The sequence below is a fragment of the Nerophis ophidion genome, linkage group LG03, assembly GCF_033978795.1.
Source record: "Nerophis ophidion isolate RoL-2023_Sa linkage group LG03, RoL_Noph_v1.0, whole genome shotgun sequence".
Lineage (NCBI taxonomy): Eukaryota > Metazoa > Chordata > Actinopteri > Syngnathiformes > Syngnathidae > Nerophis > Nerophis ophidion.
In genome coordinates this window covers 78,930,511-78,957,745 of record NC_084613.1, presented here as the reverse complement: position 1 = coordinate 78,957,745, position 27,235 = coordinate 78,930,511, and the positions used below count along the sequence as shown (strand labels likewise).

Below are 27,235 nucleotides of genomic sequence, written 5' to 3'. Positions count from 1 at the left end.
TTGTAGGCAAGGCTGGCTAGCAGGCCTAATGAGAGTGAATAGGCATAGGCAGTGGTGGAAGGAGCGAGTGTGCTATTAATAGCGTTGGTGGGGGAGTGAGGGTATGTGTTTGTGCATATAGTGGTGAAGGGACCTATTGTGACAGGGAGCTGTGGTTGTTTGCTACAAACACGCTTGGTTGGCGCTTTAGGAGCCGTAACCTTGCATGATGCAACAGTGCAAAGTGCCCACGTGTTCACATCTTCAAGTCAAGTTTTTATTTGTCTTTACATTATCCTAAAACCACATTCACCAAGTTCCTCTATACCAGTGGTTCTCAACCTTTTTTCAGTCATGTACCCCCTGTGAACATTTTTTTAAATTCAAGTACCCCCTAATCAGAGCAAAGCATTTTTGGTTAAAAAAAAAAAGACATAAAGAAGTAAAATACACTATGTCATCATTTTCTGATTAATTAAATTGTATAACAGTGCAAAATATTTCTCATTTTTAGTGGTCTTTCTTGAACTATTTGGGAAAAAAGATATAAAAGCAACTAAAAACTTTTTGAAAAATAAACAAGTGATTCAATTATAAATAAAGATTTCGACACATGGAAATAATCATCAACTTAAAGTGCCCTCTTTGGGGATTGTAATAGAGATCCATCTGGATTCATCAACATAATTCTAAACATTTCTTCACAAAAAGAGAAATATTTAACATCAATATTTATGGAACATGTCCATAAATACCATGAATTGATTAACGTGGACCCCGACTTAAACAAGTTGAAAAACTTATTCGGGTGTTACCATTTAGTGGTCAACTGTACGGAATATGTACTAAACTGTGCAATCTACTAATAAAAGTATCAATCAATCAAACAAAAAATCTAGCTGTCAACACTGAATATTGCATTGTTGCATTTCTTTTCACAGTTTATGAACTTACATTCATATTTTGTTGAAGTATATTTATAAAGGATTTTTGAATTGTTGCTATTTTTTAAATATTTTGAAAAAAATCTCACGTACCCCTTGGCATACCTTCAAGTACCCCCAGGGGTACGCGTACCCCCGTTTGAGAACCACTGCTCTATACGTCAGGAATTTACTGCAAAAATGTTTGTCTCCCAAGTCTTTTCTCAAAATAATCTTACTCATCTCATCATCCATCCATCCATTTCCTACCTCTTGTCCCGTTCGGGGTCGCGGGGGGTCGCTGGCGCCTATCTCAGCTGCTTTCGGGCGGAAGGCGGCGTATACCCTGGACAAATCGCCACCTCATCGCAGGGCCAACACAAATAGACAGATCACATTCACACAATAGGGCCAATTTAGTGTTGCCAATTGACCTATCCCCAGGTGCATGTCTTTGGAGGTGGGAGGAAGCCGGAGTACCTGGAGGGCACCCACGCAGTCACGGGGAGAACATGCAAACTCCACACAGAAAGATCCCAAGACCAGGATTGAACCCAGGAAAACTCAGGACTGTTTGTATTGTGAGGCACATGCACTAACCCCTGTGTCACCGTGCTGCCCCCACATCTCCATCCATCCATCCATCTATTTTCTACCGCTCATTCCCTTTGGGGTCGCGGGCACCCCGCCTATCTCAGATACAATCGGGGGGAAGGCGGTGTACACCCTGGAAAAGTCTCCACCGCATCGCAGGGCCAACACAGATAGACAGACAACATTCACACTCACATTCACACACTAGAGCCAATTTAGTGTTGCCAATCAACCTATCCCCAGGTGCATGTCTTTGGAAGTGGGAGGAAGCCGGAGTACCCGGAGGGAACCCACGCAGTCACGGATAGAACATGCAAACTCCACACAAAAAGATCCTGAGCCCGGGATTGAACCCAGGACAACTCAGGACCTTCGTATTGTGAGGCACATGCACTGACCCCTGTGTCACCGTGCTGCCCCCTCATCTCCATCTATCCATCCATTTTCTACCTCTTATTCCCTCTGGGGTCGCGGGGGGCGCTGACGCCTATCTCAGCTACAATCGGGCGGAAGGCGGTGAACACCCTGGATAAGTCGCCACCTCATCGCAGGGCCAACACAGATAGACAGACAACATTCACACTCACATTCACACACTAGGGCCAATTTAGTGTTGCCAATCAACCTATCCCCAGGTGCATATTATTGGCGGTGGGAGGAAGGCAAAGTACCCGGAGGGAACCCACACAGTCACGGGGAGAACATGCAAACTCCACACTGAAAGATCCCGATCCCGGGATTGAACCCAGGACAACTCATGACCTTTGTAGTGTGAGGCACATGCACTAACCCCTGTGTCACCGTGCTGCCCCATCATCTCCATCTATCCATCCATTTTCTACCGCTTAATCCCTTTGGGGTCGCGAGGGCGCTGGTTCCTATCTCAGCTACAATCGGACGGAAGGTGGCGTACACCCTGGACAAGTCGCTATTTCATCGCAGGGCCAACACAGATAGACAGACAACATTCACGCTCACATTCACACACTGGGGCCAATTTAGTGTTGCCAATCAACCTATCCCCAGGTGCATGTCTTTGGAAGTGGGAGGAAGCCGGAGTACCCGGAGGGAACCCACGCATTCACGGGGAGAACATGCAAACTCCACGCTGAAAGATCCCCAGCCCGGGATTGAACCCAGGACAACTCAGGACCTTCGTATTGTGAGGCAGACGCACTAACCCCTGTGTCACCGTGCTGCCCCCTCATCTCCATTTATCCATCCATTTCCTACCGCTTATTCCCTTTGGGGTCGCGGGGGGCGCCGGCGCCTATGTCAGCTACAATCGGGGGAAGGCAGCTTACATCCTGGACAAGTCGCCACCTCATCGCAGCACAAATAGACGGACAACATTCACACTCACATTCACACACTAGGGCCAATTTAGTGTTGCCAATCAACCTATCCCCAGGTGCATGTCTTTGGAAGTGGGAGGAAGCCGGAGTACCCGGAGGGAACCCACGCATTCACGGGGAGGACATGCAAACTCCACACAGAAAGACCGGGATTGAACCCAGGAAAACTCAGGAGCTTCGTATTGTGAGGCACATTCACTAACCCCTCTTACACCGTGCTGCCCCCTCATCTCATCATATGAAATATAACTTACTTCACCAATCATGATTTATTTATTTATTTTTATTGAGATTAATCATGGAGTATATTGTGAATAAATTGAGAACAGGAAGTGAACAAAAGTTTTAGCAACTGTTATATAAAAGAAAAGGGGTAGGATTAAATAAGCTCGGCTTCTTCCTACTCCTTTTCGAACATGTTGAAAAGAGAAACTGGAAATTGTGATATATCATATTGTATGCGAGCGTGTTCGAAATAAACTCAAACTCAACTTAAGTTTAGACCTGAACTCAGGGGGCTGGTATGGCATCTCTGCCAGGCCAGTTTTAAGGCTCTGGGCCGCCAGTTCATTCGCCCTGCCTTAAAGTAACTTTAAAGAAAAGCTGTGCACATGCCTGAAAACGGCTATTGGTAAGATGAAGTGTGACCACTTTGACACATTCAAATTGTGCCATGTTTTCTTGCTGAAATTTGACATATGTGCTCGATGTAACAAATGTGGTGCCTATTAGGCCAAACACATTAAAGGGGGACGGCGTGGCGAAGTTGGTTGAGTGGCTGGGCCAGCAATCTGAGGGTTATTGGTTCAATCCCCACCTTCTACCATCCTAGTCACGTCCGTTGTGTCCTTGGGCAAGACACTTCACCTTTGCTCCTGATGAGTCCTGGTGAGTGCCTTGCATGGCAGATCCCGCCGTCAGTGTGTGAATGTGTGTGAATGGGTAAATGTGGAAATAGTGTCAAAGCGCTTTGGTCTCCTTAAAAAGGGGTAGAAAAGCGCAATACAAGTACAACCCATTTACCAAAGTTACAGCGCATTAAAATATATACATTGAACTATTTCCATTGTGGATCATTAAAGTTTTTCTAAGTCAAAGTCTAAATGTGTCAGAATCTTTTTATTTACGGAATTATGGTGTATAGTTTGTAAGGCTGGTTTTCTTTGTTTGGATGTCGATTTGGATCAGCTAATGTCTTTGTGAAATTGTACAGCCCTTTGAGACGTGATCAAGGGCTATATAAATAAAATTTGATTGATTTTATAGTCACAATACGGAGGTCCTGAGTAGTCCTGAGTTCAATCCGAGGCTCGGGATCTAACTGTGTGGAGTTTGCATGTTCTCCCCGTGACTGTGTGGGTTCCCTGCGGGTACTCCGGCTTCTTCCCACTTCCAAAGACATGCACCTGGGGAAAGGTTGATTGGCAACACTAAATTGGCCCTAGTGTGTGAATGTGAGTGTGAATGTTGTCTGTCTATCTGTGTTGGCCCTGTGATGAGGTGGCGACTTGTCCAGGGTGTACGGCGGCGTTTCGTCCAACACTGTCAAGTTACAGCGGGATGTTTTGTTGAGCACGTTGAGCTGTGTGAAAAAATTCAAGTCAGTATTACTGATGCAATTTAATAACAGTGCCATCATTTGGTTTGTGGACCACACAGTAAGGGTGCATGTTTTGCTAATTTTCACACGACTGCTTCCACTTGAGAGTACTGGGAAGGCCCCCTCGCCTGTATCGCTGCAACGAAAGGCGGCGTCCATTAAAGGGGAACATTATCATCAAACCTATGTAAGCGTCAATATATACCTTGATGTTGCAGAACAAAGACCATGTATTTTTTCAACCAATTTCCGAACTCTAAATGGGTGAATTTTGGCAAATTAAACGCCTTTCTGTTTATCGGTCTTTTAGCGATGACGTCAGAACGTGACGTCACCGAGGTAATACACCCGCCATTTTCATTTTCAACACATTACAAACACCGGGTCTCAGCTCTGTTATTTTCCGTTTTTTCGACTATTTTTTGGAACCTTAGAAACATCATGCCTCGTCGGTGTGTTGTCGGAGGGTGTGACAACACTAACAGGGAGGGATTCAAGTAGCACCACTGGCAAGAAATCTGCCGCCAGACCCCCATTGAATGTGCAAGAGTGTCTCCACATTTTACTGGCGATGCTAAGACAGACATGGCACAGAGATGTATGGATAAGCTGCAGATGCATTTGCAACGATTAAGTCAACAAAATCACAAAGGTGAGTTTTGTTGATGTTGTTGACTTATGTGCTAATCAGACATATTTGGTCATGGCATGACTGCTAACATGCTACGCTAATCGATGCTAAGATGCTATTTACGCTTGCTGTATGTACATTTGAAACTAGATACCCACATTTAATGCGAAACAAATACTTACCAATCGACGGATTTAAGTTGCTCCAGTGTCACAAGTTGCGAAAGTCCTGATCGTTTGGTCCGCACATTTTACCGGCGATGCTAATAAGGCAGGCATGCCATGGGACACTTCATTAGGTACACCCATGCTATGGCCGAATAGCGTCAATAGCTATTCGCTCAATAGCTTCAATTTATTCTTCAATTTCGTTTTTGCTATCTGCCTCCATACTACAACCATCTGTTTCAATACATGCGTAATCTGTTGAATCACTTAAGCCGCTGAAATCCGAGTCTGAATCCGAGCTAGTGTCGCTATATCTTGCCGTGCTATTCGCCATTGTTTGTTTACACTGGCAGCACTGTATGACGTCACAGGGTAATGGACAGTCGCATCGCAAATAGCGAAAATCAAGAACTCTAAAGCTTTTTTTAGGGATATTCCGGGAGGTGTAAAATTTTGAAAAAAACTTCGAAAAATAAAAAAAGCCACTGTGAACTGATTTTTTTTGTTTTTAACCCTTTTGAAATTGTGATAATGTTCCCCTTTAAGGCATGGTTGGATAAGTTTGATGGGGAAGAACACCTCCTAAGCGCTAACCGAACCAACCTTTCTACGAAGAGTGCAGACCTACAACTACTACCTGTTTACTTCCTGTGGTTGTATTCACCTGACGTTGTTACACTTTTGCCAATGTTGTGTGAATTGCTTTATATTGTATAGTCTGGCGTCGCAAAACGAGCCCTTTCACTGTACGTATTTAATGAAACAAGTGGTTTCCTGATGCCCATTGAGATCATAAAGGCAAGTTTACTTTTCCTGAACGATCGGAAGGACAATTAAAGAGTGACACGTGTATGAAAGTATCACTCACCTCTGGTTAGAGCATGGGTGTCAAACTCTGGCCCGCGGGCCAAATTTGGCCCGCCGTGCAATTTCATTTGGCCCTTGAGGCAATATCAAATTAACATTAGAGCTGGCCCGCCGGTACTAAACCGCTGTAACACTGCATTCGCCGCTAATACTCATACTTGCCAACTCTCCTGATTTTCCAACCATTCTCCCGAATTTCTCCAGATTTCCACCCGGACAACAATATTGGGGGCGTGCCTATAAGGCACTGCCTTTAGCTTTGTCTACAATATGTTGTCACGTCTGCTTTTCCTCCATACAAACAGCGTGCCGGTCAAGTCACATAATATATGCGACTTCTACACACACTTAAGTGAATGCCAGCATATTTGCTCAGCAGCCATACAGGTCAGACTGAGGGTGGCCGTATAAACAACTTTAACACTGTTACATATATGCGCCACACTGTGAACTCACACCAAACAAGAATGAAAAACACATTTCAGGAGAACATCCGCACCGTAACACAACATAGACATAACGGAACAAATACCCAGAATCCCTTGCAGCACTAACTATTCCAGGACACTACAATATGCACCCCCCGCTACCACCTAATCCTGCCCCCCACCCCCAACCCCACCCATCTCATTATTTTATTTTAAGATGTATTAGCCTGTGGAAAAATGTAATGTTGATAGTTACCTCAGAAGGCTGCAAATAGAAAAGAGGCATTAAGTGTTTTATTTAAATCAGGGGTACCAACACTTTTTCTGCAGGCGAGCTACTTTTCAATTGACCAACTCGAGGGGATCTACCTCATTTATATATATCATTTATATTTATTTATTTATGAAAGAGACATTTTTGTAAACAAGTTAAATGTGTTTAATGATAATACAAGCATGTGTAACACATATAGATGTCTTTCTTTCACAAAGACAAGAATATAAGTTGGTGTATTACCTGATTCTGATGACTTGCATTGATTGGAATCAGACAGTAATGATGATAACACCCACATTTTCAAATGGAGGAGAAAAAAAGTTGTCCTTTCTGTACAATACCACATGAAAGTGGTTGGTTTTTGGCATCTAATTCATCCAGCTTCCATACACTTTACAAGAAAAACATTGGCGGCAAATTCCGTAGCTTGCTTGATTGACATTCACGGCAGCCGAGGGTCTTGTGAGATGACGCTGGCTGCTGCCAGTTCATTATTATGAAAAAATGACAGAGAGGAAGGCGAGAAACACTTTTTATTTCAACAGACTTTCGCGCCGTCCCTTCCGTCAAAACTCTAAAGGCCGACTGCACATTTCCTATCTTCACAATAAAAGCCCTGCTTCATGCTGCCTGCGCTAACAAAATAAGAGTCTGGGAAAGCTGGCGTGCACAAGTGATGTGCACACCAGCTTTCTGAGGGATCGCTTGTGCACGCCAGTTTTCCGAGACTCTGTATTTAGTTAGCGCAGGCAGCATGAAGCAAGGCTTTTATTGTGAAGATAGGAAATGTTCAGTCGGCCTTTAGAGTTTTGACGGAAGGTACGGCGCGAGAGTCTGTTGAAATAAAAAGTGTTTCTCGCCTTCCTCTCGGTCATATTTTCATAATAATGATGTTGCAGCAGCCAGCGTCATCTCACAAGACCCTCCGGTACCGTGAATGTCATTTAAGTGACGTCTTGGTGAAGATTGATGATCACTAATTTTTAGGTCTATTTTTTTAAAAAGCCTGGCTGGAGATCGACTGACACACCCCCCGCGGTCGACTGGTAGCTCGCGATCGACGTAATGGGCACCCCTGATTTAAATGTTATTAATTTTACCATTGATGTTTTTTTCGTTTTTGTTTTTTTTTAAAGTTGATTTTGCGCTATTAAGTTATAAAATTATTGCTTGTTCCATATTCGGTGGTAAAGCAAATCAGTGGAGCAAACTGAGCAATAATTAACAATTTATTCATGCGCTTTCTCTTGCTACTTCAAGACTTGAATGTTTGATTCATTCATTATTGTTATTTTCTTTTCAAATGTATTATTAGCCTGTGGAAAAAGTTTATTTTGATATTTGATATTTGCAAATAGAACATTCAATTTTTCTTTACATTTTATTTGATATACCATTTATATTTCTTTTAATTATTATTATTATTATTATTATTTGAAACTGGATTTTGCATGTCACTATAAAGTTATATAGGCCTTGCTTGTTCAATATTCACTGCAAAACGTGTTTGGGTCCCTATTAAAAGGTTAATTTGTTCAACTTTGGCCCGCGGCTTTGTTCAGTTTAAAATTTCGGCCCACTCCGTATTTGAGTTTGACACCCCTGGGTAATAGTGACAACAAAAGTACCAACTACTTCCATTGCGGCCCATCCTTTTGCAGCCAGCCTTTGGCAATACTGCCCCCTTGTGACTACCAGTGGAATTGCACATGGTTCCAAGCTAACCACCTAACCACACCGTTTAAACAATTTAACTTATTCTACGGGCCTTTTTCTCTAAGGATAACGATAAGGAGCCCATTTAGCTCATTTTCTCCTGAAATCGAAGACCCCATCCCCCTGTCCCATCGCCAACAAATTCCTCCCCGCTCGCCGTCCTCTTCGTATTTTTTGAGCGGGCAGTTCCTCCAGGTGTAACCCGCCGCACCCCTCAACCCCAGCCCTAAATGGGCCCCTCCCCTCTCTCTGATGTCACTCTTCTTTCTTAAAGGGACCACCCGGCTCTCAGCAGTCCCCTCACGCACAGCCCCCCCCACACAACCCAAGCAACCCCATGATGGGACCGCATGGCCAGGTAAGATGCAAACACTTTCTCACCCACCTCGACCCCCGACTCTCCCCCTTCCCCAACTTTCTCCCATTCTTTCTTCCTCGTTTACCGCTCCAGGCCCGCGCGTTTGAATCCGGCTAGTAGACGCTTTGCTCTGGAAGCATCCAGAGGCAGCAGGCCATGCCTCCTCTTCACGGCCCAGAATCGGGTGTCCCTGCATGGGATGAATTATTCACTCCTTGCCCCTCCCCCGGAGCGGCTTGTGGGGGTTGCACAGTTATCTGCTCCACCGCTCTTAGCGCACACACACACACACACTCGCACATTTATACACACACACACCTCCCCTCTGGCTGCTTTTTCTAGCATCTTATGAATAAAACAAGGGGCAGCCATGGACCTCCACACAAACGCTCACATCCTTACCTCAACTATAAACGGCTCACAGTCCGGGTTAGCGAGGTTGCTAACGAGTTAAGAACCAGTTGGTTGAGCTTTCCTAAAGAGTTCTGACACGTTTTGTGCAGCGAGCACTATATACCAGCTCTCCTCCTCCTCCTTGTGGTTTTCCGAGTCATACATGGCTTCCCTGGCAGGTTTTGAGCAGTGTATCGTTGGCCCGAGGTGCGTCCTTACCGCGCCAGCGAGACCACAGGCCCGCGTCGGTTTACACCGCAGCGAGAGCGGGGCGATGTCTTGAGTGCTGTCTTTACACGCTGTCATGCTGCGCCTCGTTACAAAGAGACGCTTGCGGTGCGTTCCTCCTGGTTTCAAGGCATGATGAGTTTGTCATCCTCATCCACCCACATCCTCATCTGTGTGTGCTCGGCGCTACTTGGGCCAAAATACTAAGTTGAAACGGTCTTTCTTTCCCCTTTTGCAGCCTTTCATGTCACCACGGTACCCAGGTGGACCGCGTCCCGCTCTCCGAATGCCAAATCAGGTACACACATGCCCCGCCCACCTACAGTTTCTGTTGTAATGTGGATTTTCCTAACGCTTTGTTCGATGTTCAGCCTCCAGGTGGAATCCCTGGATCTCAACCTCTCCTGCCAAACAGTTTGGACCCGACACGGCCACAAGGTACGACGCTTAGTCTGGTATTCAGTAGTGTGAGCACGTCCCATTCTGTCAATCTACAAAACCCAGTGAAGCTGACATGTGTAATTCGTGAATAAAAAAAGAATACAATGATTTGCAAATCCTTTTCAACTTATATTCAAATGAATTGACTGCAAAGACAAGATATTTAATAGATAGATAGATAGTTCTTTATTGATTCCTTCAGGAGAGTTCCTTCAGGAAAATTAAAATTCCAGCAGCAGTGTACAGTGTTGAGATCAATTTAAATAAAAGTAAAAAGTAAATAATGGGGGTTTAAATGGAAACAAAAAAGAGAAATATTACAATGAGAATAAAAACTAAAAAGCAACAATGGGAATAACAATATAACAGTAAAATAAGAATATAACAAGACAAAGTAGGCAGTAGTGACCATGTTATGAAAAACGTATTGCACTGTTATTGTTTTGCATCCCCTGTCATCCTAGTACCCCCCACCCCCCGCCCCACCGAGGAGTTGTACAGTCTAATGGCGTGTGGGACAAATGAGTTTTTGAGTCTATTAGTACTGCACTTGGGATGAAGCAGTCTAGAACTGAACAGGCTCCTCTGGCTGCTGATAACGCTATGCAGAGGGTGACTGGCATCATCCAAGATGCTCACTTAATGTTCGAACTGAGAAAAAAAAATGATTAACTTGGAATTTAATAGCAGCAACATATTGCTAAAAAGTTGGCACAGGGGTATTTTTACCACTATGTTACACGGCCTTTCCTTTTAACAACACTCAGTAAATGTTTGGGAACTGTGGAGACCAATTTTTGGAGCTTTTCAGGTGGAATTCTCTCCCATTCTTGCTTGATGTACAGCTTAAGTTGTTCAACATTGTTGTGGTATTTTAGGCTTCATATTTCGCCACGCATTTTCAATGGGAGATCAGTCTGGACTACAGGCAGGCCAGTCTAGTACCCGCACTCTTTTACTATGAAGTCACGCTGTTGTAACACATAGCTTGGCATTGTCTTCCAGAAATAAGCAGGGGCGTCCCTAATAACGTTGCTTGGATGGCAACATATGTTGCTTCAAAACCTGTATGTACCTTTCAGCATCAATGGTGCCTTCACAGATGTGTAAGTTACCCATGCCTTGGACGCTAATACACCCCCATACCATCACAGATGCTGGCTTTTGAACTTGGCGCCTTTAACAACCCGGATGGTTCTTTTCCTCTTTGTTCCAGAGGACACAACGTCCACAGTTTCCAAAAACAATTTTAACACTTTTGTACTTTGCATTAGACCATCTTAGATGAGCCCAGGCCCAGCGAAGCCCGTTGTGTTTCTGGGTGTTGTTGATAAATGGCTTTCGCTTTGCATAGTAGTTTTAACTTGGACTTACAGATGTAGCAGTGCACCACTGACAGTGGTTTTCTGAAGTGTTCCTCAGCCCATGTGGTGATATCCTTTACACACTGATTCAATGTTGATTTTTGGCCTTGCAGTGATTTCTCCAGATTCTCTGATCCTTTTGATGATATGGTGAAATCCTTAAATTCCTCGCAATAGTTCATGAGGAAATGTTGTTCTTAAACTGTTCGACAGTTTGCTCATGCATTTGTTCACAAAGTGGTGACCCTCGCCCCGTACTTGTTTGTGAATGACTGAGCATTTCATGGAAGCTGCTTTTATACCCAATCATGGCACCCACCTGTTCCCAATTAGCCTGTTCACCTGTGGGATTTTCCGAATAAGTGTTTGATGCGCATTCTTCAACTTCCTCAGTCTTTTTTGCCACATGTGCCATCTTTTTTGAATTGATGTTTCATGCATCAAATTCCAAATGAGCTAATATTTGCAAAAAAAAATATCTAAGTTTTCCGGTTCGAATGTTGAGTATCTTGTCTTTGCAGTCAATTCAATTGAATATCGGTTGAATTATTGTGTTCTGTTTTTATTTACCATTTACACAAAGCGCCAACTTCCCTGGTTTTGGGTTTTGTAGAACGGCATGCAGTACAGTAGCATATTAACTCAATTTAACTAGAGGAGACATATGTGGAATTAATTGTGTGACTGTTTGCTTCAGGACATCCAAACATGGGCGGTCCAATGAGAATGAACCCTCCTCGAGGAATGGCCATGGGCCCACAGGTACCTCTCTGACAATCAAGCACAAACTTGACAAACAAACCTCACCAAATATCCTCTTCAATTTGGCATTTTCTGTCTTGCAGAATTACGGGGGTATGAGGCCTCCTCCCAACTCCATGGGCGGCCCCATGCCAGGGATGAACATGTGCGTATAAACACTTGTTTTACCTCTCCTGTTGTCATCGTCTTATATTTCTTCCATTGTTTCTCCTCAGGGGTCCAGGTGGAAGAGGGCCATGGCCGGGTCCTAACGCTAACTCGGTGAGTCTTCATGTTTTACACAAGCAAAGTCTGAACGTGACCATAGTCACCCGAATAAATCACCTTTTCAGTGTTATTGCTTGCTTTTGTTTTTTTTTGACTAATTGCAACAAGTTCGTCAGCGAAGAAAAATCCATGAAGTAGTTTTATAAGCCACAGGGTTCAAAGCGTAGGAAAAAAGTAGCTAACTATAGACTGGAATTTACTGTTTGGTCTTATGCTGCATTTAAACCACCGTGTTGTGGGCAACATCGGCACTGTTGGTCAATGACCAACTTGTACCCGTGATCTTGTCCTTTCGGTCATAACTCAAAGTTCGTGACCTTAGGTGACGATAGGGACGAAGATCCATCCATCCATCTTCTTCCGCTTATCCGAGGTCGGGTCGCAGGGGCAACAGCCTAAGCAGGGAAGCCCAGACTTCCCTCTCACCAGCCACTTCGTCTAGCTCTTCCCGGAGGATCCCGAGGCGTTCCCAGGCCAGCCGGGAGACATAGTCTTCCCAACGTGTCCTGGGTCTTCCCCGTGGTCTCCTACCGGTTGGACGTGCCCTAAACACCTCCCTAGGGAGGCGTTCGGGTGGCATCCTGACCAGATGCCCGAACCACCTCATCTGGCTCCTCTCGATGTGAAGGAGCAGCGGCTTTACTTTGAGTTCCTCCCGGATGGCAGAGCGAAGATCGACCTGTAAATTGAGGGCTTTGCCTTTTGGCTTAGCTCCTTTCTTAAAATGACGGACCAATACAGGATCCGCATCACTTCTGATGCTGCACCGATCCTTCTGTCGATTTCATAATCCACTTTTCCCTCACTTGTGAACAAGACCCCGAGGTACTTGAAATCCTCCACTTGCGGCAGGAACTCCTCTCCAACCCGGAGATGGAACTCCATTCTTTTCCAGGCGAGAACTACGGACTCTCGGACTTGAAAGTGCTGATTTTCATACCAGTCGCTTCACACTCAGCTGCAAACCGATCCAGTGAGAGCTGAAGATCCTGGTCGGATGAACCCAGCAGGACCGCATAATCTGCAAAAAGCAGAGACCTAATCCTGCAGCCACCAAACCTGGTTCCCTCAACGCCCTGACTGCGCCTTAGAAATTATTTCCAAAAAAGTTGCAAACAGAATCGGTGACAAAGGGCAGCCCTGGCGAATTCTAACCATCACTTGAAACGGGTACGACTTACTGCCGGCAATGCGGACCAAGCTCTGACACTGATCATACAGGGAGCGGACTCTGAGCACTCTCCACAGTACTTCCCAAGAGACATGGTTGAAAGCCTTCTCCAAGTCCGCAAAACACATGTAAACTGGTTGCGCAAACTCTTATGCGCTATCAAAGATCCTGCCGAGAGTATAGAGTTGTTTCAAAGTTCCAAGACCAGGACAAAAACAACACTGCTTCTCCTGAATCCGAGGTTCCACTATCCGATATAGCCTCCTCTCCAGTACACCGGAATAGACCTTACTGGAAAAGCTGAGGAGTGTGATCCCACGGTAGTTGGAACACACCATCCAGTTCCCCTTTTTAAATAGAGGAACCACCACCCCTGTCTGCCAATCTAGAGGTTCACCCCCAATGTCCACGCAATGCTGCCGAGTATTGTCAACCACGACAACCCCACAGCATTCGGAGCCTTAAGGAACTCCGGGCGGATCTTATCCAACCCTGGGGCACTGCCACCAGGGAGCCTCCCAACTACCTCAGCAACCTCAGCCCCAGAAATAGGAGATTCCACCCTGCAGTCCCCAGGCACTGCTTCTTCATTGGAAGAGTTGAAGCTGGGAGTGAGGAGGTCTTCAAAGTATTCCTTCCACCAAACCACAACATCCTCAGTCGACGTCAGCAGCACAACATCCCCATTATACACGGTGTTGACAGTGCACTGAGGCGGGGGATGGTGGTCTGGAAGTCTTTTTCCATGGCTTCTCCCAACTCCTCCCATGGCCCAGTTTTTGCCTCCGCAACCGCCAAAGCCGCACACCATTCGGGCCGGTCGGTACATGTCCGCTGCCTCCGGAGTCCCATGAGCAAAAAAGACCCGATAGGACTCCTTCTTCAGCTTGACGGCATCCCTCACCGTCTATCTCCACCAGCGGGTTCTGGGATTACCGCCACGGCAGGCACCGACCACCTTTCGGCCCCAGCTCCAATCGGCTGCCTTGACCATAGAGGCATGGAACATGGTCCACTCGGACTCAATATCCAGCACCTCACTGTAGGGCTGGGCGATATGACTAAAAAATGTATCACGATATAAGTGTTTCATATCAGTCGATATCGATAATTATTGATAAAAAAAACAACAAAAAAACTATTGTAAATAAAGACCAGGAGAAAAAAGGCTGAGTTTAAATACTTTTATTTTTAAATATAACCTTTAACCTATAGGGACGGCGCAGTGGGAGAGTGGCCGTGCGCAACCCGAGGGTCACTGGTTCAAATCCCACCAAGAACCAACCTCGTCACGTCCGTTGTGTCCTGAGCAAGACAGTTCACCCTAGATCCTGATGGGTGCTGGTTGGCGCCTTGCATGGCAGCTCCCTCCATCAGTGTGTGAATGTGTGTGTGAATGGGTAAATGTGGAAGTAGTGTCAAAGCGCTTTGAGTACCTTGAAGGTAGAAAAGCGCTATACAAGTACAACCCATTTATCATTTAACCTTTAGAACGAGGTCAGCATTAAGAAAAACAGTCAAATAAATGAAAATACTGATCGATGTGCAAATATTGACGTTAAATAAATGCTTACACAGACTTCTCAACTATGCTGAGCGGTAGCATGTCCTTCACTAATTGATACACCACTGCATCCCTTATTTCTTTATAATGTTTTGAATTGTTGTCTTCTGGCACTGCTGCCGAGTACCTACCGATGGTGGTTTGTTGTTGCCGCTTCGGTGCTGTTCCACTTGCACCGGCTGATGTTGTGGCTGTTTGCTGCTGTACTCCAGCGGGTGAAAGCGGCTCAGGTGGTAAAATAAGTTTGTCGTGTTCCAAGGCTTCGTCGGGACGACGACCTTGCAAAGTTTGCAGACAGTATTACTTCGTATCGGACTTAAAAAATCCAAAATACTGCCAAACTGGTGACGTGACGTTTCCTTTTTTATTTACAATTTCCTCTCGTGCTGCCGCATGGGGTGGTATAGCTCGGTTGGTAGAGCGGCCGTGCCTGCAACTTGATGGTTGCAGGTTCGATCCCCGCTTCCGCCATCATAGTCACCACTGCCGTTGTGTCCTTGGGCAAGACACTTTACCCACCTGCTCCCAGTGCCACCCACACTGGTTTAAATGTAACTTAGATATGGGGTTTCACTATGTAAAGCGCTTTGAGTCAATAGAGAAAAAGCGCTATATAAATATAGTTCACTTCACTTCACTCATATTCCCGTTTCGTTGATTAACGTGGACCCCGACTTAAACAAGTTGAAAAACTTATTCGGGTGTTACCATTTAGTGGTCAATTGTACGGAATATGTACTGAACTGTGCAATCTACTAATAAAATCCATCCATCCATCCATCATCTTCCGCTTATCCAAGGTCGGGTCGCGGGGGCAACAGCCTAAGCAGAGAAACCCAGACTTCCCTCTCCCCAGCCACTTCGTCTAGCTCTTCCCGGGGTATCCCGAGGCGTTCCCAGGCCAGCCGGGAGACATAGTCTCCCCAACGTGTCCTGGGTCTTCCCCGTGGCCTCCTATAGGTTGGACGTGCCCTAAACACCTCCCTAGGGAGGCGTTCGGGTGGCATCCTGACCAGATGCCCGAACCACCTCATCTGGCTCCTCTCGATGTGAAGGAGCAGCGGCTTTACTTTGAGTTCCTCCCGGATGGCAGAGCTTCTCACCCTATCTCAAAGGGAGAGCCCCGCCACACGGCGGAGGAAACTCATTTCGGCCGCTTGTACCCGTGATCTTATCCTTTCGGTCATGACCCAAAGCTCATGACCATAGGTGAGGAATTGAACGTAGATCGACCGGTAAATTGAGAGCTTTGCCTTCCGGCTCAGCTCCTTCTTCACCACAACGGATCGATACAACGTCCGCATTACTGAAGACGCCGCACCGATCCGCCTGTAGATCTCACGATCCACTCTTCCCTCACTCGTGAACAAGACTCCTAGGTATTTGAACTCCTCCACTTGGGGCAGGGTCTCCTCCCCAACCCGGAGATGGCATTCCACCCTTTTCTGGGCAAGAACCATGGACTCTGACTTGGAGGTGCTGATTCTCATTCCAGTCGCTTCACACTCGGCTGCGAACCGATCCAGCGAAAGCTGAAGATCCCGGTCAGATGAAGCCATCAGGACCACATCATCTGCAAAAAGCAGAGACCTAATCCTGCGGTCACCAAACCGGAACCCCCCAACGCCTTGACTGCGCCCAGAAATTCTGTCCACAAAAGTTATGAACAGAATCGGTGACAAAGGACAGCCTTGGCGGAGTCCAACCCTCACTGGAAATGTGTTCGACTTACTACCGGCAATGCGGACCAAGCTCTGGCACTGATCATACAGGGAGCGGACCGCCAAGATAAGACAGTCCGATACCCCATACTCTCTGAGCACTCCCCACAGGACTTCCCGAGGGACACGGTCGAATGCCTTCTCCAAGTCCACAAGAGTTTGCCCAACCAGTCTACTAATAAAAGTATCAATCAATCGTTGCTTTTTTTTTTTCCTATTAGCATTTCCCAGAATGCCTTGAGGTTCAGGCTCGGCCGTGATAGGTCGAGAGGCTAATACCCTTCCTTTGCCTACATCCCCCAGAATGCCGTGCGGTTCCGGCTCTGCGTTTCTTACTATTTTTTTCTAACAGAACTCAGTGAAATTATCGAACGTTCTATGGACCCCATTTTCTATTGATATTGATCACATGTCTATCGCGATATATATTGTTATTGTTTTATCGCCCAGCCCTACCTCACTGGTAACAGTTCTCCCCGAGGTTGAAATTCAAACTCTGTTGCAGGAGACTGCTAGACATTCCCAAAAACACCCTCACTATACGGTTGGGCCTGCCAGGTTTTTCCGGCATCCTCTCCCACCATCGGAGCCGACTCACCACCAGGTGGTGATCGGTTGAAAGCTCCGCCCTCTCTTCACCCGGGTGTCCAAAACACGAGTCTGCAAATCCGTTGATACAACCCCGATGTCGATCATCGAAGTGTGGGCTTGGGTGTCCTGGTGCTAAGTGCACATATGGACATTCTTATGTTTGAACATGGTGTTTGTTATGGACAATCAGTGACAAGAACAGAAATCCAATAACAAAACACCACTCTGCCTCAGATCAGGGCGGCCATTTCTCCCGATCACGCATCTACAAGTCTCACCGTCGCTGCCAAGGTGACTGTTGAAGTCCCCCAGTATTGACTAGAAGGAGCACTCTTCAGTACTCCCTTCAGGGACTCCAAAAAGGGCGGGTACTCCCCTTTCGTCCACCATGTTTTCCTCCAACGTGCAGGTTCTGAGCCACGGGGCAACAAGTATTGCCACCCCTGGCAACGCCAGAGTGGAAGAAAGTCCAGCCCGTATCGAGAAGACTGGTTCCACAACCCTTGCTCTGCGTCGAAGTGAGACCGACTAGAACCAGTCGAAACTTCTCTACCTCGAGGTGACATTCCACGTCCCAAGAGCTAGCTTCTGTTGCCGATGCCAATGTGACCATCAAGTCAAAAAGTTTGGACACCACCGCTTTAGTGAAGTGAAGTGAATTATATTTATATAGCGCTTTTTCTCTAGTGACTCAAAGCGCTTGACATAGTGAAACCCAATATCTAAATTACATTCAAACCAGTGTGGGTGGCACTGGGAGCAGGTGGGTAAAGTGTCTTGCCCAAGGACACAACGGCAGTGACTAGGATGGCGGATGCGGGAATCGAACCTGCAACCCTCAAGTTGCTGGCACGGCCGCTCTACCAACCGAGCTATGCCGTATTAGAGTAATACTTTAGATTAGATAGTACTTTATTTATTCCGTCAGGAGAGTTCCTTCAGGAAAATTACAATTTTCAGCACAATCCCATTCAAGATCAGACAAACATTAAAGGGAGACAGAACAGGATCGCTGTCGGGTCTGCCGGCTTCCAGCGCCCCTTACAAAAAAGATGACATACAGGTAAACAGGGGTGGGGGGGAATAGAAGATTAAAATAAAATTTAAAAATCGGTCTTAGCCTATGCCCTGGAGTGGGGGTGCAGACTGAGGCCAGGGGAAAAAAACAAAAAACCAACAACTCATTAGCGACTTAGCGCTGGGTGATAGTATGTAAAAAATACTGTGTAATAACAAGCCAGTCTTTTAAACGGCTCTTTGAAAGGATCTGTTCCTGAAAATCCGACTCCTTTCAAAGAACCATAAATCCCATTTCCTTTATTTACGCACTTTTTTAAATTTATTTTTTTACCAGTTTTTTGTGAAGAAAAAAGCTTAGCACAACTTGCTGGTTTGTGTGACTAAATCTCCAGGCATCGAATATAAGATGACCCTTCTTCCTCTCTTTTTTTCTAGAAGGATGACCGTCTTATATTTGATTTAGTGCCGTATTATGACATCATGGGCTTCACGGTGGGAGAGGGGTTAGTGCGTCTGCCTCACAATACCAAGGTCCTGCAGTCCTGGGTTCAAATCCAGGCTCGGGATCTTTCTGTGTGGAGTTTGCATGTTCTCCCCGTGAATGCGTGGGTTCCCTCCGGGTACTCCGGCTTCCTCCCACCTCCAAAGACATGCACCTGGGGATAGGTTGATTGGCAACACTAAATTGGCCCTAGTGTGTGAATGTTGTCCGTCTCTCTGTGTTGGCCCTGCGATGAGGTGGCGACTTGTCCAGGGTGTACCCCGCCTTCCGCCCGATTGTAGCTGGGATAGGCGCCAGCGCCCCCCGCGACCCCAAAAAGGGAATAAGCGGTAGAAAATGGATGGATGACATCATCACACTGTCACACATAAGCGTGTTTTTGCATTTTATTGTCGTTGTTAACGTCTTGAATGTATTGACTAATGATGTTTGCCTCTGCAGATAGCGTACTCCTCCTCATCTCCAGGAAACTACGTGGTAAGACAGTTAAAGACCTGAAAATCAAGAGTGACATTTTTACCTGATTGTTACCCGTTCTCCTCCTCTCAGGGTCCACCAGGCAGCGGAGGTCCACCCGGAACTCCAATTATGCCCAGCCCAGGTGGTGCGTCACCTAACTATGCCCCCGCCACACTAACAGTCCATTTATCTTGTCCTTCTCACTGACAACGCATGCCCTCCACCCCCCCGCACCTTATTGATGATTTGTTATGTTGTCGTATCATTTTGGTCATATCACTCCTCACAAAATCCAGGTGTCGGCCTACAATTCATTAACTTCTTTGTTTCGTCCTCACTCAGACTCAACTAACTCCAGTGAAAACATTTACACCATGATGAATCCTATTGGACCCGGAGGCAACAGACCCAATGTAAGTTAGGTTTTCAAACAGTCAGCCTCAGTTCACACTTGTATGTCAATACACATTTGGTGTGCTCTTTGGTGCTTATTTCACTAAAAGCTTCTAAAAATGTACTTCCAAAGAGCACCATTGTCATGTACACAGCAAAGCAAAGACGCATCATCTTGATTAATCAGTTAGGTATATTTAGTATATTTTAGAAGCTTTTGTTGAAATCAAAGCTGATTAATATTCTATATATAAAATATGATCTATTTATTCAACCTTGCATACGGCATTTAGTTAGTCACACAAAAGTCCCTAAAGTTCTAAAAAATATATATGAGGATTTTGTCAAGATCTAAGACGGTATATATAGCAAAAGAGGAAAATAATCAATGTATTAAACCCGGCGGGCCATATTTTAGTTTTGAATTATTTGGGTTACGGCATAAACAAGTCACAAAAGTTTTTTAAATGTACACTTTGGAAGCTTTGTGTGAAATTGAAGAAGGTTGATATTGCAAAATACAAAAATAAGTTATTTATTTAGCCCAGGAGACAACATTTTATTTTTGAAATATTTGCGTTAAATTATGAATAAGTCACAAAAGCTCGTTAGAAGTACTCTTTAAAAGCTTGTTGTGACATTGAAGACTGTAGATATTGCAAAATACAAAAATAAGTATGTATTCAACCCAGCAGACAACATTTTGACTTTAGAATATTTGAATTGTGTCAAACAAAGTCCCAAAACATCTTTAAAAGTAGATTTTTAGAATCTGTTTGTGAATTGAAGATGGTAGGTATTGAAAATGACCAAAGATGTCTATTTAGTCAACCTTGCTGACGGCATTTTGGGTCAATGTCGCTCCAAATGTCGTTCTTTGAAGTATATTTTAGAAGCTTTTGGTGAAATCACCTGGGGATAGGTTGATTTTGCAACACTAAAATTGGCCCTAGTGTGTGAATGTGAGTGTGAATGTTGTCTGTCTATCTGTGTTGGCCCTGCGATGAGGTGGCGACTTGTCCAGGGTGTACCCTGCCTTCTGCCCGATTGTAGCTGAGATAGGCGCCAGCGCCCCCCGCGACCCCAAAAGGGAATAAGCGGTAGAAAATGGATGGATGGATGGTGAAATCCAAAATACTTAATATGATAGAATATAAAAATAATTTACATATTCAAACCAGAAGATGACACTTAGATTTGGGATATTTGAGTTATGTCACAAAAAAAATCAAGAAAGCTCTTGAAAAGTATATTTTAGGAGTATTGGGTGAAATTAAAGGTGGTACGTATAGTAGAATACAAAAATATGCGTAGTCAACCTAGTAGATGTCTCTTTAAAAGTATTCTTAAAGGCTTTTAATAAGATTTAAGATGGTAAATATTGAAGAATATCAATAAATCTAAGTATTTAACCCAGCAAATGGCATTTTGATTGGAATGTTTGTGTTATGTTCAGAAATATTCACAAAGGTAATTAAAAAATATGGTGAAATCTAAAATGGTTGATATGCGAGAATAAAATCTATGTTTTCAACTCAGCAGACGGCATTTTGGTTCATGTCACTCAAAATGTCAGTCTTTGAAGTATATTTTATACATTTTTGGTTAATTCTAAAATACTTAATATGATAAAATATAAAAATAATTTACATATTCAAACCAGAAGATGACACTTTGATTTGGGATATTTGAGTTATGTCACAAAAAAAAATCAAGAAAGCTCTTGAAAAGTATATTTTAGGAATATTGGGTGAAATTAAAGGTGGTACGTATAGTAGAATACAAAAATATGCGTAGTCAACCTAGTAGATGTCTCTTTAAAAGTATTCTTAAAGGCTTTTAAAAAGATTTAAGCTGGTAAATATAGTAGAATATCAATAAAACTATGTATTTAACCCAGCAAATGGCATTTTGATTGGAATGTTTGAGTTATGTCCATAAAAATTCACAGAGACAATTAAAAAATATGGTGAAATCTAAGATGGTCGATATGCGAAAATATTAGATTAGATAGTACTTTATTTATTCCGTCAGGAGAGTTCCTTCAGGAAAATTACAATTTTCAGCACAATCCCATTCAAGATCAGACAAACATTAAAGGGAGACAGAACAGGATCGCTGACGGGTCTGCCGGCTTCCAGCGCCCCTTCCAAAAAAAGATGAGATACAGGTAAACAAGGGGGGGAGAAAAAAATAGAAGATTAAAATAAAATAAAAAAATCGGTCTAAGCCTGGGCCCTGGAGAGGGGGCGCAGACTGAGGCCAAGGGAAAAAAACAACAACTCATAGCCATAGTACACATCCCTCTTACATGTGTGTAAGAGGGAAACATCAAACATCAAAGAACACATAGGACATTAAAGACATTAAAGCAGCAGATACAACCAGACACTTCTACATACAGCCATGAATAAAAAGTAAAAGAAACATATCCACTGTGGTGGCCTCTGCGGTGTTCCACGCCATCGTCCGCTGGGGTGGAGGGGGCATGGCCAGAGACAGGAGCAGACCCAACAAAGCAACCAAGACAGCTATGTATCTATGTATTCAACTCAGCAGACGACATTGTGGTTTGTAAAACCTAAGTTTGGTCACAAATAATTAAAAAAAACCTCTTCAAATGTATTACTTGGGACGGTATAGCTCGGTTGGTAGAGCAGCCGTGTCAACAACTTGAGGGTTGCAGGTTCGATCCCCGTTTCCGCCATCCTAGTCAATACTGTTGTGTCCTTGGGCAAGACACTTTACCCACCTGCTCCAGGTGCCACCCACACTGGTTTAATCGTAACTTAGATATTGGGTTTCGCTATGTAAAGCGCTTTGAGTCACTTGAACAAAAAGCGCTATGTAAATATAAAAAAGGAAAGGACTTAGAAGCTGGTAGGTGTAGAAAGAAAAAATATTTCTTGAATGCAGCCGGTTTATAATATGTGAAGTGAAGTGAATTATATTTATATAGCGCTTTTCTCTAGCGACTCAAAGCGCTTTACATAGTGAAACCCAATATCTAAGTTACATTTTTAAACCAGTGTGGGTGGCACTGGGAGCAGGTGGGTAAAGTGTCTTGCCCAAGGACACAACGGCAGTGACTAGGATAGCGGAAGCGGGAATCGAACCTGCAACCCTTAAGTTGCTGACACGGCCACTCTACCAACCGAGCTATGAACAGTCACATGACAAAAATACCAACGTTATCTAAGTAAGACACTTTTGGTTTTGGTTCAGACTATGGTGATGAATCACAAGTGTGGATCCAGCTTTAGACATAAGAACGGAATTCTGAACTTCTTATAATTTGACCAGTTCCCAATGGGACCCGGGCCTGACGGACCGATGGGCGCTATGGGAGCCATGGAGCCGCACCACATGAACGGATCACTTGGTGCGTCAACGTCACTTCATTAAGTAGCACTAAATTATCCAAGTGTGTCTCATGTCGACTTTGGTGTTATTTGCGTCCGCAGGGTCTGGAGACATGGATGGCTTGCCAAAGGTGAGCTGCCTCTCAATCTCCGCATTGGTAATATCTAGAGTTCCTTAGAGTCTACAACGCTCATCACTTGTTCTACCCTCGCTCCTTACAGAGTTCTCCTAATAACATGGGGGGTATGAGCAACCCACCCGGAACGCCGCGAGACGACGGCGAAATGGGCGGCAACTTTTTGAACCCATTCCAAAGTGAAAGTGTAAGTAGAGCGAGTGAATGACGCCTCACGAGCCCTAATGGTTCACCTTGACGCCCCGACATACCAGTGGAGGAATGCAAGCAGATAAAAATATACACACATTTTTTTTAGGTAAACAGTGGAACCTCTAATACCCGACATGATCTATTTGTTGCATTCATCAACCGTTTTCCCGTCGGAAATAATACACCCGTCCGCGCTTATGTTGACATAACGTGTGAGATCCACAGGGGTCATTTCTATAAAAGCTGGGTCTGCTTATGTTGATATGGGTTGTCGTATTGCTAACTTTATCATATCAATAATAACTAGGGCTGGGCAACGATTACAGATTTTAATCGAAGTTAATCACACTATTTCTCCGATTAATCGCGATTAACTGCATTGTATACGCAAAGCCCAATAATGAATTCAAAAGTAGTGTGTAGTGCACCTTTATTGGAATATTCTCCCACATGAACAAAAGCGCCAAAACATTTGTTGTGCAAACACAATTTAAATCAGTCCTTGTTAAACAGTAGCAGTTAAATAGCATATTTTATGAAAATCAACTCAAAAAATGTAAATACAAACATTTAAGCTTATTGCCACCGCCAGGGTATTTAAGTTATCCTGTTTGTTATGGAAAATAAATATAATCTACATACAAATCTCTGAGCCACAATCATAACATCCGAACAGGCAATTTCTGAGGTAACAGCAGAAACATTTTTTTTTTATCAGGGATCTTATGTTTAAAAAAACCTATTTTATAGGTAGTGAGCTGTTTTAGGGAATTTTTTATCAAATTATCCGTAGTAGCAATATTAATAATGTTGTGTTTATTCTGTGTAGTGCACTTAAAATAATTATGACCATATCTAGGAATTGATATGATGGGAATTTTCCGATTGTTTGCTTGGTGCTTTGATAAACTGAACGCATATACATGGTACTATATTGTGATGTTACGAGCCAGGGAATAAAAGAACTACCCTACCCAGCATGCAACAGGAGTGACGAGCGTGCGCGGTAGCCCGGTATAGGTTGTGTCGCCATGACGGCATCTTGTATGTTGTGATATGCACGCTCTGAAAGCAAACGTTAAGAACTCAGCCAACACTCCTCGTCTGCATTATTCATAAATAGACAGACAACACATATACTCCGCTGCTTCACAGGCCGCTGGATGTAGCCGGCAAAGTATTCCCATGCTAGCTAGCCGGTCTAGCAAGCACGCCTCATTCAGTCCAAAACGGCCCGATCTATCCACATTCAGAATTGTCTGGCGGTCGTAAGTGATCCCGGAGTGACCACACTGTAAGCCAGCCATGAAATTTGCAGAATTGTCCGGTATTTTTGCCAAATGTTCCATCTTTATCAAGAGCTCCTCGACGCCGAAGCCCTTCCGGGCGACGCCATCTTGTTAAGAAAAGGCGTTAACAAAATAAAAGTATGTAAACAACATACGCAAATGTGCGATAAAATAATTGTCTGCGTTAATAGATTGATGAGTTAACTCGTAATTAACGCATTAATTTGCCCACCCCTAATAATAACATAAACACTGTCACAGAATTAAAACGTGCACACTGTTCTGTGCAAAGTAAGCTTCAAAATAAAAGCATGACAGTGCTATTAACATGGATGATACCACCGCAAGGCAGCAAAAAGTAAACATGGTGAGGTATTACTATGAGCTAACAGCTACACCACAGCCAAGCACATAATAGCACACAAGCTAGGCATGCGTAACAAATGTCCTTAAAGGCCTACTGAAATTAAATGTTCTTATTTAAACGGGAATAGCAAGTCCATTCTATGTGTCATACTTGATCATTTCGCAATATTGCCATATTTTTGCTGAAAGGATTTAGTAGAGAACATCGACGATAAAGTTTGCAACTTTTGGTCGCTAATAAAAACGCCTCGCCTTTACCGGAAGTAGCAGACAATGTGCGCGTGACGTCACGGGTGTGAGGGCTCCTCACATCCTCACATTGTTTACAATCATAGCCACCGGCAGCTAGATGGATTCGGACCGAGAAAGCGACAATTTCCCCATTAATTTGAGCGAGGATGAAAGATTCGTTGATGAGGATATTGAGAGTGAAGGACTAGAAAAAAAAAAAGACAAGGGCAGTGGGAGCGATTCAAATGTTATTAGACACATTTACTAGGATAATTATGGAAAATTCCATACCTGCTTATTGTGTTACTAGTGTTTTAGTGAGATTATATGATACCTGAAAGTCGGAGGGGTGTGGCCACGGGTGTGGGGACCGCCAGTGTCTCCGGTGGGAGGAGGTAATAGTCCGCAGCTGCAGGAGGACGCAAGCTCCGCTCATAACCACAATTTTCTCACCGAAACCTGCCCGTTGACATGTGGTCGGGAACCATGTTCGCTTGACCGCTCTGTTCCATAGTAAAGCTTCACCTTCAGGAATTTTAAACAAGGAAACACCGGCTGTGTTTGTGTGGCTAAAGGCAGCCGCAATACACCGCTTCTTTCTACTTTGAGTTCTCCATTATTAATTGAACAAATTGCAAAAGATTCAGCAACACAGATGTCCAGAATACTGTGTAATTATGCGATTAAAGCAGACTACTTGTAGCTTGGATCGGGCTGGACGTCAAACACACGCGTCCTCATATGCGTCGTCATTCCGCGACGTTTTCAACAGGAAACTTTGCGGGAAATTTAAAATTGCAATTTAGTAAACTAAAGCGGCCGTATTGGCATGTGTTGCAATGTTAATATTTCATCATTGATATATAAACTATCAGACTGCGTGGTCGGTAGTAGTGGGTTTCAGTAGGCCTTTAATTGGAACAATATTGCAGTCTAAAACGGCACATTTGTCAATATAAATAAGTATCAAATAATTATAATTGCATATTCCTTACACATACAAAGTTTGCTAAACAGAAGCGCATTAAAAAATACCAAGTAACAAAAGTGTCCGCATTATTCAACTTACTGTATCAATAGCATAATTTAATGAATTATTGTGGGCACTGAGTGTCGCAGAAAAAATTATTACTTCAATTTAAAGACAGCATAAGTCCATGCTAGATGATTCATAATAAATTGCTTAATGTTTTTCATACCTACCATTGTTGCTAATTTCATTTGCTGAAACCTTTTCTAAAATCCCACATTATAAGATAATAGAATATGTACTATGATTCGTGCTAAAATCGTATTGAATTCTGCCAATACTCAGGGCCCCACTATCCGTATTGTGTCGGAATTTAAAATGTTGTAACAAAAATGTCGACAAGCGCTTTTGTCAACATGAGTAAACAGGAATATTCAGTTCCGGGGTCAAACTGTGGCCCTCGTGCAACCTTTATTACAGACAATACAAAGATCTTGCAAACTTCACACCACTCCAATTACATTCTACGCTGTCATATACGCTTAAAGAGAAGTGAACCACAGCTGATAATGTAAAAAGATATATTATAATTGTAACAAAAATCCAAATAATGCCTTTGTCTTAATTTTTAAGGACAAATTTGGGATGTTCTGCATAGTGAGTCGTGTCGCAAATGCGCCTCAAACGCTTTGCATTTTTCCAACCTTCCTATTTGTTACACAAGCTTAAAAATAAGTTAACCACAGCTTAAAATATAAAAACTTTTTGATAAACTCAACAACCTTTCAGGACAAAGACGTAACCTTTTGCATAATAGTCGTAGTGCACCTTTTTTAACATTCCTGATTGTCACAAGAGCGTAAAAATAAGTTAGGCACACGTAAAAGTACGCTTACTATACTTCAATTCCTGTGTAT

The 27,235-nt window shown here is 43.9% G+C and overlaps 1 protein-coding gene across 4 annotated transcripts in view; it reads left to right on the top strand.

The window, feature by feature from the left end:
• Positions 1 to 27,235, top strand: part of zgc:110158 (uncharacterized protein LOC553590 homolog) — a 161,739-nt gene that overhangs the window by 121,343 nt on the left and 13,161 nt on the right. For 2 of the 4 annotated variants that reach the window (XM_061896156.1, XM_061896159.1), the window contains exons 6-17: positions 8,812 to 8,895; positions 9,755 to 9,814; positions 9,888 to 9,954; positions 12,019 to 12,083; positions 12,167 to 12,228; positions 12,299 to 12,344; positions 19,361 to 19,396; positions 19,469 to 19,523; positions 19,721 to 19,791; positions 23,075 to 23,153; positions 23,236 to 23,264; positions 23,356 to 23,457. In XM_061896156.1, the coding sequence (XP_061752140.1) occupies positions 8,812 to 8,895; positions 9,755 to 9,814; positions 9,888 to 9,954; positions 12,019 to 12,083; positions 12,167 to 12,228; positions 12,299 to 12,344; positions 19,361 to 19,396; positions 19,469 to 19,523; positions 19,721 to 19,791; positions 23,075 to 23,153; positions 23,236 to 23,264; positions 23,356 to 23,457 (756 nt within the window). The remainder of the gene's footprint in view (positions 1 to 8,811; positions 8,896 to 9,754; positions 9,815 to 9,887; positions 9,955 to 12,018; positions 12,084 to 12,166; positions 12,229 to 12,298; positions 12,345 to 19,360; positions 19,397 to 19,468; positions 19,524 to 19,720; positions 19,792 to 23,074; positions 23,154 to 23,235; positions 23,265 to 23,355; positions 23,458 to 27,235) is intronic. The other 2 variants (XM_061896157.1, XM_061896158.1) reach the window with 2 other exon arrangements.